Source organism: Argentina silus, assembly GCF_951799395.1.
Source record: "Argentina silus genome assembly, chromosome: 3".
Lineage (NCBI taxonomy): Eukaryota > Metazoa > Chordata > Actinopteri > Argentiniformes > Argentinidae > Argentina > Argentina silus.
The window spans coordinates 27,882,662-27,895,341 of record NC_139657.1 but is presented as its reverse complement, the minus strand read 5'-3'; the positions used below and the strand labels follow the sequence as shown (position 1 = coordinate 27,895,341).

Here is a 12,680-nt window from a genome sequence, read left to right as displayed (position 1 = left end):
GCAAACAAGAGACAAGAGCGTAACAGCAGCCCAGCGTAGAACCGGGGTTCGTTCAGCACAAGTCTAAAGAGACAATGATCAGGTTCGTCTTTTATACAGTTTAAACATAATACAGGCGCCGCCAAGGCTATCGGCTGATGGGCCTGTGCTTACGTGAGAAAGGGCGGGAGAGAATGAACAATGGGGAGACTTTCTTATTGATTAATCGCCGTTCAACATTTCACACCTATCGACAGGATGCGCCTGTCCCCCCACTATTGCTCTCTCCTACCACTCCCTCAGAGATCACCGCTGTTCATATGGTAAATCATACAGTGCTTCTCAGAACAATGGCTATAGAACTTTAGAGAAGTGGCAAGAGAAAATGTCATCACAGTAGTTACACAAGTTGTATCAATCATATGAAAGTGTATAACCTGAAAATAGTTCTATGAATGTATTTTCCATAACAATCCCTCCTTTTAACATTTAATTCCTTGAATGTTAACAACACTTCAGCCTAAATATCATATTTCACTGGACGGAGGTTCTCATATCCTCCTCATCAAATAAGTTAAACCCGGGAAAGGGATCCAGGTTAGAAAAGTCATCCCCTGTCTCCATTCGTTCGAGCACCATGTTAGTTGTCATTATATGGGTGGCCGCCCTCCTTATACATGCCTTGCCAACCACCGACATCACTATATAACTATTTTTCATCAAGAAAGCGATAAGTGCACCCCTGATTAAGGGCGTCACATAGGCCAAATAGCAAGTTCCACCTGCATTTTTAGGTACACAACTGTAAGCTTTTGGACCGCAGACTAAGTACACTTGCTCTGGCAGTGGTTTAGCTACGGTGAGGTCGAATTGGGTTTGGTTTCCTGCGTTATCATGAACAATCACTCTTTCCCAGATAAAATTTGCCTCTTGTCTTATTAGAGAACAGTATGTCACATTATGTAGCTCATATACAGCCACTCCGTAGGCCTCAATCGTCTCGGCGGCTTCATGGTGTTTCAATTATGTTGGGATCAGAGGTTACTAGCACGTGATTCTTGTTGGAGCCCTGCGGTGGCTCAGTGTTGTCCTTGTCTTGGGCCTTGCTGCTTCTCTCCTCCTGGCTGGTCATGCCTGGTCCTGTCGTGTTCTGGTCATGCCTGGTCCTGGCCGCTGATGTCTAGTCTCGCTGGGTCGCTCCTGGTCTGCCCGCTGACGTCTAGTCTCGCTGGGTCGCTCCTGGTCTGCCTGCTGATGGCTGGTCTCACTGGGTCACTCCTGGTCTGCCTGCTGATGGCTGGTCTCACTGGGTCACTCCGTGTCTGCCCGCTGACGTCCCCACTGGTCTCTCCAGTGGTGGTGCCTTCTTGCCGTGTGTGGCATGTACCCACGTGCCTCTCTCTGCAGACTGCGTGACGAGATGTACCTGGAAAGGACCCAACCACCATGGACTGCTCCAGTGTTTTCTCCTGCAGTTCTCGATCAGCACCCACTCCCCTTGCTGGATGTCGTGGAGAGGTCCCCCTAGTGGTGTGAGGAGTGCCTCTTTCATGGTTCTGTGGATGCCTCTTAAAACTCTGGTCAAGTTAGCACAGCATGTTAGCATAGAGTAATTCACGTAGCATTGGTCTACCAGTCAGGATCCCATGAGGAGACAGGCCGTTCTTTGCCCTAGGCCTCCCTCGCCTAGCTGTGAGAATCAATGGAAAAGCTTTAGCCCAGTTCAGTCCAACTTCTTCACAGAAAACATGCCCACAAAAACTAAAAAAATATTTCTTTCCCTCTCAGGGGTTTAACTCAACAAAACAACAAAGTTCATCATAACATGATCAAATGGGCCATCAGGGGGAGGATGGCTTGATTGGGGAACCATTTGGCCTCTTTCTACACTATGCCAAATTCTGTGAATAATGCTAATTTACAATATCCGTCATCCCCCCTTTTGACACATGATCTTCTCCATGTGACAACACTTCATAAAAAATAAATTAAACATTTGGTAAACATGGGTTATCATTTTAGGCCAACCCAGAACAAAAAATAACAGGTGTTTCTTAGTAATTATCTTAGGTATTCTAGTAAATGTGTCTATTCTGTTTGTACTCTGGCTTTTGCCCTCCCTGGTGAGCTTATGGCCCAAAAACAAATAACAATAACAACAACAACAACAACAACCACAGCAACAGCAACAACCTTTACAAATAGTAATCTCTGCAAGCTTGCCTTGTGGCTCTGTTCTGCCAAATATGTTAAGGGTGCTTACCCCCTTTCAACACCAAATTCTTACTGAATAGATACTAAAGTTATCTCTTATAGCTGCCCAAATACTGCTGGGTTTTCAACGTAGCCCCTAGGGGCTCTAGACCATGTATCTATCTATCTATCAATCAATCAATCAATCAACCTACCTATCTATCTATCTATCTATCTATATATATATATCATATCATATCATATCATATCACTTATCCTTAAAGCGAAATGCGAACCAGAACTGGAATCCTTATGTACAGGGATACTGAAGAACGCATTAGCTAGGTCGACCACTGAGAAATATGTAGCATTACTTCGTATATGTGTAATTAGTATATGGATCCGTAACAATAGGGGCGCGCGCTTGGACTGCTTCATTAACCTTTTTAAGATCCCGAACAAAGCGCCAGGTTTGTGGTTGGCCTTCCTGTTTGGCCTCTTTTACGGGGAACATGAGAGTACGACAAACGGCTGTCAGGACATGGAACAATAATGCCTCTTTCCAATAATGCCTAAAAAGCTAGTGTAAATATCATCTATGGCTTCTCTCTGAACCAAACGTTTCCAACACTCATCCTGAATTTCCGAGACCTTAGCTATACAATGAAAATTATCTTTATCCGTGAACATACTTAATAATTCTAATTCTTAGCTCGGCTTCCGCCAACAATTTCTGTGCAATTGATCTCAGCCGAGAGACGGGCAAGTTCCATTCGTAAAAATAATTTAGTGGTGCATTACCCAACGATATATTTTGCATTACACGTCTTTCTATTCTAATCCCATCTTCTGAACACCACAGATTTAGTCCTATCCCACACATCAAGTCTCTACCTAGTAAGTTGATTGGGCAGCAGTCAGATAATATGAAGGAATGTTTACTATATTGATAACTATCTTCATCATGCACTGTGAATCTCTCTTTTACCCCTCTTCCCTCTGCTCCGACTATGGTGATTACCCTTCCACTGAGTTTCGGTGGGGGTTGCCAATCTTCTGTTCTTAAGACAGAGTACCCTGCTCCTGAATCTATTAACAAATGTAACCGATCTGCCAGCCACCTTCAATGTTATTCTAGGTAGTACCTCATATGCACTTTCTTTCCTAATAGCCTGTATGTCTAGTTGTGGTGTACGTGTGTGCTTGCGTATTGGTTTTATCTCACCGGGTACCGCCGTTGATGGGACCCCTCCCGCTTCCTCTGACCGTCAATACCCTTCCCGCTTGCTCGGGACATTCTCTCTGCCAGTGGTCCTCTGCTTGGCAGCGGAAACACCCCATCTGATCGTTCTTGCTGCGCTTGCCTCCGAACCTTTCTCGCCCTCGATTGCGTCTGCCTCGGGCTCCGTAAGTCGACGATGGGTTCGGGCGAACCAGATCTGCCCGTGGTGCTGTCAAGGGTCTGTAGGGTGGAGGACGGACAGAGGAGCAGTCGAGATCCGCATCAACCTGTTCGGACAAGAATACTATAGGACACTGGTTAGAAAGCCCTGGCCTATCTGACTCAACTTGTGGTTCCTTTCCTGGCTTTACCTTTTCTAATTCGACTTGTTTTACCTTCTTAAACTGTTCAGCCTGTTCTTGTTGTGACTGTCTAACTGCCCCCTCCGTTTTCCATGCCCAAAACGCCTTCCAATCTACTCGGCGTGACCCTTGTTGTAACTTCTTAATTTTATCTGTAGCATAATAATTTAATACTTCAAGCCTGTCTTCTAGCATGTTAATCTGTTGTTGGCTAAAGCTACCGTTCAATGGAAAACCCAAAATCTCCCACATAGGCAATTGTTCGCATGTCCATCGACCATATTTTTCAATCATTATCTTAGCGCATCCCTCCGTGCTCGAAGGCAGCGTGTTTGCTTTACTGGCCGCTTCCCCCATTATCAATTAGTGTAGCAACTTTTTCAGGTATTTTAAAAAGGTTAAGTGTCGTCAACGACAATAGGTGAGTTCCTTACCTTTTATTCACGTGTCTCCACACCGGTCTTTACGCGTTTCATACAAATTCTAACTATTAGGTATACCAAAAAATTATAATAGAAAATATATATATATTCATATATGTGTGCCTTCCACACGTTGAGTGTCCCCGACACCTCTTCTCGAAGTGTCAATCAGCCCGTCGGCTCTTAGCAACAAGTTTACAAAAACACAAACACAAAACAAACTGCAGACCTATTACCAAAATAGGATTTTCAACAGTATTTTACAACTGCAGACCTATTACCAAAATAGGATTTTCAACAATACACCCACACCACATAGGATTTACAACTGCAGACCTATTACCAAAATAGGATTTACACTGAATATCAGCGACCCAGCACCTAGCTGGGGTTTTTGCTAGCCTTTTTTTTTTATTTTTATTTTTTACAAATATTGTGGTCTTACCTCTTCCGAGCTCAACGTCTTTTCGGACTCGCCGTGCCTGAAAACGCCGCCTCTCTCCTTTCAGGCGCCTTTTCTCTCAACCTTTGCGTTCTGAACTTTCAAAGGGAGGATTTCGGCTCCAGGAATATATCCTGACCGTATACGAGTTGACCTTCTTGGCAGAGAGACGACGAAGTCAGGGCAGGCGATCCCGGACGAGCCCCCAAATTGTGGTGGAAGTCTAGGATTTACCACTCTGTACTTTAGCTCTTCGGAGGTAAGAATCAAGAAACAAGTCCTGAGTAGCCACAATATCTGAGTCCGGTATTTATTGCTTGCAAACAAGAGACAAGAGCGTAACAGCAGCCCAGCGTAGAACCGGGGTTCGTTCAGCACAAGTCTAAAGAGACAATGATCAGGTTCGTCTTTTATACAGTTTAAACATAATACAGGCGCCGCCAAGGCTATCGGCTGATGGGCCTGTGCTTACGTGAGAAAGGGCGGGAGAGAATGAACAATGGGGAGACTTTCTTATTGATTAATCGCCGTTCAACATTTCACACCTATCGACAGGATGCGCCTGTCCCCCCACTATTGCTCTCTCCTACCACTCCCTCAGAGATCACCGCTGTTCATATGGTAAATCATACAGTGCTTCTCAGAACAATGGCTATAGAACTTTAGAGAAGTGGCAAGAGAAAATGTCATCACAGTAGTTACACAAGTTGTATCAATCATATGAAAGTGTATAACCTGAAAATAGTTCTATGAATGTATTTTCCATAACAGCTCACCATAATTAAGGAAAACCCCAAAACAACCATTCCACAAATCAGGGACACTCTCCAGCAGGTAGGCGTGAATACATCACCAAACCAACTACAGAGGCTTCACTGCAAGGTGCAAACCACTAGTTAGCCTAAAAAAGGATGGTCAGGTTAGAGTTTGCTAAAAAAGTACATAGAGTTTGGAGAAAAAAAGGAACTGCCCAATATTTACAGCATACCACCTCATCTGTGAAACATGGTGGAGGGGGTGCTATGGTTTGGGCATGTATAGCTGCCACAAGAACTGGCTAACTTGTCTTCATTAATGTTACTGCTGACAGCAGCAGTAGAATGTATTCTGAAGTGTACATAACCAATGTGTCTGATTGAGTACAAGCAAATGCCTCCAAATTAATTGGATGGTGCTTCATCATACAGTAACTCAGTGACCCAAAACATACTGCCATAGCTGGGGACTTTTTTCTAGGGAGTTTTTCTGGGCCAAAAGGTGGAAAGTTCTTGGCTGGCCAAGTCAATTTTCAGATTTAAATCCAATTGTATAGATTGTTTTTACATGAATAACTTCCATTCAGAGTGTTGATACTATTTAGACTTTTTAAACTTCATGCCTTTTTAAATTGCATGAATGAAGGACCATTGGGTTCCTATGATACATTTTAAAATCTCTTTCATCTTTTAAAACTCTTTTGAAAACTCAATCCAACTTTAAATGTGTACGGACTGACCCTACTTAAAGAACTTCTATACGCGTTTTTGATAGTATTTAGACTTACATTAGACTAAACATTAAGCACATTTACACTCTCTCTCTATCTATCTATTCATCTATCTTCAAGGGCATAGCCTACGAATATCTCACTTGAAGGAAAAACTTAGGGCACAGTGGCAAGGAAAAACTCCCTGGTAGGAAGAAACCTTGAGAGGAACCAGGCTCTAAGGGGGACCCATCTTGCTTTGGTTGATCAAGTACTGGCTGAACAGTAAACTAATTTGGAATTTGGTGTGCTGTGGTGGAGGAGTGTGCACTTTCTTTCACACTGACCTGTTGTCATTCAATCATTCACAGTCATCAGTCAAAACACAGCCATGTTCAATGAATGACCATATCAGCGCGACGGGAGATGTCACTGTTTATTATTTCATTTGTATGCTATTTATAATAAGCCTATATTTTTATTACAGCAAATAAGGCTAGCCATTGTTGTCCAATGACCAGAGATGTTGCCGTTAATACTAGCCTAGAGAAAAACTTTGGCACTTATTAATGAATGTAAAAACAGATCAAGGACTAGGCATATTTGAATAACACATAGGAAAAGAATATAAGCGAGTAGGTGTATAGACTCAAGTTATACTCATTCTGGTCATTGTGATGAGAGGGACAGGTGTAAAAAGGGCCATGGAAGATGAGTGGTACTTTGACAAGGTACACTGAAATATGCCAAGTAAAGTATTTTGAGTGAGCCAGTCCCTGAAAAGGACAAACCTCAGTGCTCTATGAGCTTCTATGCCATGTTGCTGGGTCAGGGGGTTTGCACAATGGGGCCTCTGGTGGTCAGGTATAAAAAGAAAGGTTTCAAACAGGTAGGAAGTCAGTTCAGGACCAACAGCAGCAACACACTGAGACAAAATGACCTCCACTAACATGAACATGGGCAGAGTAAGCAATGTCAAAATGTTTTATGTATATGTTTACATTTTCACAGATTGTTTCACTAAGGGCACCATTTTCTGTCCATAGAACAGTCCTCATTGCTCAACTTGCCCAAAGACAGCCTGTTTTGTGGACAGAATATGTTACAATATGTTTTTTTTTATATCTGCACTCTGTAAGAGTGTAAGGCCTGTTATGTGTAAACAAACAAAAAACTGATGTTATTTGTCAACATTTTATTCTCAGTGTGATTGAGTAGGGCCCAATATGTATCCTCTTGCTCTGTATGTTTGGATAGTTCAACAAAAGGATTCTGTTTCTTTTCAGATTACCTTCTATGAGGACAGGAACTTCATGGGTCGCTCCTACGAGTGTGGCAGTGACTGTCCTGACATGTCTTCCTACCTGAGCCGCTGCCACTCCTGCAGGGTGCATAGTGGCTGCTTCATGGTCTATGACCGCACCAACTTCATGGGCAACCAGTACTTCATGAAAAGGGGAGAGTACTCCGACCACATGAGCATGATGGGAATGAGCGACTGTATCAGGTCCTGCCGCATGATTCCCATGGTAAGCATATGAGCATGACTAAATGCTGTTAGGTAGATGGAAAAGTATCTATCTATCCATCCATCCATCCCTCCCTCAAAATTCAGAATTGCTTGTTGCGTCCTCATTTCATAGTGTACACCTGTGTCCAGTCCTCAATATGAAATACAACAAATACAAATAAGTTCCTTAGCATTTAAAGGTTCAGGATGTAACATTCAAGCTTTCTTATGCCGTTCTTATCATTCTAAATGACATTGTTTAATCTGGGTCGTGGTATGAACAGAATTTTGCCCTGGTGGCCAGAGGTGCCAGATTTCCCAAAAAAAGGCACAATTTGAGATTTGTTTTGCTGTTCAATAGTAATTTTATTTCATGATATATAGCTATTATTCATTTATTTATATAATTGTGTATTTATTATTTAACATGGTAATTTATGTCCATTATGGTATATTTGGTATTTTTCCTGTTGTACATGCTAAGATATATTCCATTTTAAAACTTTAAATTCTTAGAGTCTGCACAGATTTTAAGAGTATAATTATGTTGATTAATGATTGTCCGTCAAATACTAAGTCACCCAATAGGTTATTTTTAGATTAATATTGTTTTATGCCAGCCATTCCTGAACCTTAGACCAAAAGTCAGACACAAGGGGGCAATACCAAAACAAATGTTCTATTGCTTCGGTTTCCGCACTACAAAATCTGCAGAGTGGCGACTGTTCACTTGCCCATATGGTGAGCATTCTTTTGGTTGCAATAATTGTATACAGTATTTTAAATTGAAAAAAGCTTAGTGATGAGTCAGTTGTTGTTTGATATATTGATTCATAAACCAGATTCCATGGCATAGGAAGGTCAAATATCTGTTCCCAGTATTCTTGTATCCTATGTGGCGCAGCGGTCAGTGTTTTTTGAAAAAATAGTTTTACCTTGAATGAAACTGGTATACTGCTCTATTTATACTAATCCTTTTCAGCCATTTGTGATTTTTAATGTGAGGCAGACAAACTGTTCATTCTTGCATCCAGGGCTCTGTCTATGAGTTTAAGAGCAACCAAATTTCCCCAGCCCCATCTCTCAACTTTATACCAAAACAAGTAGCAAGAAAAATAAATTAAGGATTGTACCTTTAAACAGTGTACAGCATAATTCCCAAATAAACATGTTCTTCCTCCTACTACAGCACAGAGGAAACTTCAGGATGAGAGTCTATGAGAGGGAGAGCTTCGGAGGTCAGATGCACGAGATGATGGACGACTGTGACTCCATCATGGATCGTTACCAGATGTCCAACTGTATGTCCTGCAACGTGATGGAGGGCCACTGGCTCATGTATGAGCAGCCCCACTACAGAGGCAGGATGATGTACATGAGGCCTGGGGAGTACAGGAACTTCAACATGGGCATGGGCATGGGCATGGGGGGCATGGGGGGTATGAGATTCATGAGTATGAGACGTATCATGGACTCCTCTTACTAGACATTGCTTATCTACATATGTAGGACAAGCCATTGAATAAACATATCTGACAAAACAAATATTTTTGTTCCACATGGACCCTTGTCATATCCCACAGACCTCTTACAGTATGCTCATATGATAGAATAAACACATATGATATTGTGGTTCATTAATCCTGGAGAGTCAGACAATGTGCCTTAGTATATTACGTATACAGTGCCTTGCAAACAATTCAACAACTCTGACTTTGAAATACTGTTGTATTTGCACACTGCGAACACATTGCACAATTTTAGCCACTTTATGCAGTGCAGTACATTTCTGTAGACAAACATTAGTTTTGCAATGTATACCATTAGTTAGTACACCAATTGTTAGCATTTTAAATCAAAACCCAATGCCCAATGGACACTAAGTTAGCATGTTTGAAATGTCAAGTCTTTTATCAAGTCATGTACATCAAGTAATTGAGTCTCTTCAGACATTTTGAGATGATTTGGTCATGACATTATAAACATAATAACTATAAAAATAATAACATAATAACTTGCATTGGGTTTTGGTTAAACACACCAAATGAATTGGGCAAATTGTGCCTTTTTTGCTCACCTATTGACATTTGAAATTTTCTGCTGACATATTTTTTACAAATTCATAAAGAATTGGAAGCTTTCAATATACAGTATATACAGTGGGGGAAATAATGATTTGATCCCCTGCTGATTTTGTTAGTTTGCCCGACTCTTCGTGTTTGGAGGGAGAGAAATGCTGAATGCTACAATCCCAAGAACACCATCCCCACCGTCAAACACAGAGGTGGAAACATTATGCTTTGGGGTTGTTTCTCTGCTAAGGGTACAGGACGACTTCATTGCATTGAGGGGCCAATGGACGGGGCCATGTACCATAAGATCTTGGACGAGAACCTCCTTCCCTCAGCCAGAGCACTGAGGATGGGTCGTGGATGGGTCTTCCAGCATGACAATGACCCAAAACATACAGCTAAGGCAACAAAGGAGTGGCTCAAGAAGAAGCACACTAAGGTCATGGAGTGGCCTAGCTAGTCTCCAGACCTTAATCCTATAGAAAATTTGTGGAGGGAGCTGAAGCTTCGAGTTGCCAAGCAAAAGCCTTGAAACCTTCAGGATTTGGAGAGGATCAATGATATGCCTTTATCTGGATTGGGTCATACCAAAGAGGTGAGAAAGTGCTGCATAATATTCATATTAAGATACATGTCATGACGTTCCTCAAATTCAATACAAGGCAAAACCCTCATACAAATCATAATAATGAAGACATGAAACATACATATTGGCCAAAATATTTAACAGAGAGAAACCCTTAACCCTTACCATATTTGGTGCCATAACAGTTAGTATTAATATCTCAAACAATCGGTGCGTCACCTCCCCTTGGACATGTCAGATCCGCAGCAAACCTAGACCTCATAGTCTATCAGCTACCACACTGGCCTTCTTCAACGACTCTCTGTTGTTCAGCATTGTGGGTTTCCACTCAGGTATGATTCTACAGTATGTGCTTTTTTGGTGGAGTTGAAAGATGCACTTTTTTTTCCTGTGGCTTTAGGAAAAAATGTTATAGGAAAGCAAAAACTAATGGATTTAAATCTAGGATTTAAACCAAAAAATGACTGCTCTAAGAGCAAATGGGAATCTAATGTAATGAACATATGTGTACATAGTTCCAAACCAACAGATTTCATGACCTATGTCCAAAGTCCAACACATTTACATTACATCTTTGACATTTAGCAGAAGCCTTTATCCAAAGCGACTTACAAATATACCTCTTGTAAGTGAATCATCAATACATCAGTCATCATAACAAAAAGCCGCGACCGAGGCAGCGGTGCCAGGCGGCCAGCCGTGGTGGAAGAACGGAGTGATCGGGCAGGAGTTTGGGGGCTGACCATTGCTTGCAAGTAGGGAGTGGCTGTTCCCTTTGCCGCCCAATAGGGTCTTGAATCTGCTATCGGGAGCCAATGAAGGATGCGAAGGAGGGGGGTGACATGGGAGGATTCGGGGAGATTGAACACCAGCCTGGCAGCAGCATTCTGGATGAGCTGCAGAGGTCTGATGGCGGAGGCGGGGAGCCCGGCCAAGAGTGCATTGCAGTAGACAGCAATCCTTTCCACGTCACCTGGTAAGAGCGATCGGCCAGGTAGGATGCAAACCAGAAGAGTGCAGAGCCAGAGGTGCCCAGTTCTGAGAGGGTGGAGAGAATCTGGTGGTTTACTGTGTTGAATGCAGCAGACAGGTCCAGAAGAATGAGAACAGAGGAGAGGGAGGAAGCTCAAGCAGAGTGGAGGGCCTCCGTGACAGCAAGGAGAGCAGCCTCAGTAGAGTGCCCAGCCTTAAAGCCGGATTGGTGAGGGTCAAGGAGGTTGTTCTGAAGGAAATAGTGAGAGAGTTGGTTAGAGACAGCACATTCAAGGGTTTTAGATAAGAAGGAGAGAAGGGATACCAGTCTGTAGTTATGGACAGCAGACGGGTCAAGAGTTGGTTTCTTGAGAAGAGGCTTGATCCTATGGATAAAGAGGAATTGATTATGGTGGTAAGTAACGGAGTGAGGACAATGTAGAGAACAGTTTCCTTGGGTCAGAGACAGAGGATTGAATTTTGGAATGGTAGTAAGAAGCTTTAGCAGCTGATGCAGAGGAGGTGTAGTTGAGGAGGTGAGAGAAATAAGGTTTTAGGTCATCAGGGAGGCCGGTTTTACTCCATTTCCTCTCAGCCAAATGGTGTAGCAAACTAATCTACATTTTGTTTAAAATTTGCTATTCAATAGGAAGCTGTGGAAAGAAAGTCAGGCGTTGACGTGATTGCACATTTGCACATTATCTGCATGTCATCAACAGGCAGCCTGGTCGATCTCGGAGGCATTTCAAATCGATCGCAAAAATGTAAATATAAAAATACATTTAAAAAAAGTGTCACGTAGGTACAGGCTCTGCGTAGTTGCGCTTAGTGTGAGCTAGCCGACCACAGCTAACAAGAAGGTGCAATGGTAGAGGCTCTGCGATCATTTTCATCATGAATGGGATAATGAGTTTTTGTTCATGTTCGTCAAAGACAACACTATTTGTCTGATATGCCACCAGAGTGTAGCGCTGGCAAAAAGGGGAAACTTGGATTGCCACCACAGCACCACCCATGCTAAATTAAACGACCCACCGAAGAGTGCCATCCGTACCAGGTGAGTTGAGGAATAAAATCGGTCTTTAAGGCCCAGCAGTCGCTGTTCATCAATCCGACGACCAAAAGCAAGGCTGCTACAGAGGCTTCGTTCCGAGTTAGCCATCTCTCAGCGAAAAACAAAAAGGCATTTACTGATGGAGAGTTGTAGAAGGAGGCCATGGCCGTTACTGCAGACACTTTATTCAAAGACTTCAAAAACAAAGAGGATATCAAGCCTGCAATCAAGACTGTGCCACTTGGCCCGGCTATAGTGAAAAGAAGGATAGAGTTGTTATCTGACGATGTGTCTCAGCAAGTGCTCAAAGACTTGTTGCTTTGTGAATGCTTTTTGCTACAGTCAAGAGTTTGTGAATTACATGTAATGACACTTGTAAGAATTGTTAATTCGATTCAGGC

At 42.6% G+C, this 12,680-nt stretch overlaps 1 protein-coding gene across 1 annotated transcript; it reads left to right on the top strand.

The window, feature by feature from the left end:
• Window positions 1–7,242: 7,242 nt before the first annotated feature.
• Window positions 7,243–9,081, top strand: LOC310801765 (gamma-crystallin M2-like; the record flags this gene model as incomplete). The annotated part of the gene is made up of 2 exons (XM_083665880.1): window positions 7,243–7,614; window positions 8,785–9,081. The coding sequence occupies exons 1-2, from the start codon at window positions 7,312–7,314 to the stop codon at window positions 9,079–9,081; spliced, it is 600 nt and encodes a 199-aa protein (XP_083522006.1). The 5' UTR covers window positions 7,243–7,311.
• Between the last annotated feature and the right edge of the window lie 3,599 nt (window positions 9,082–12,680).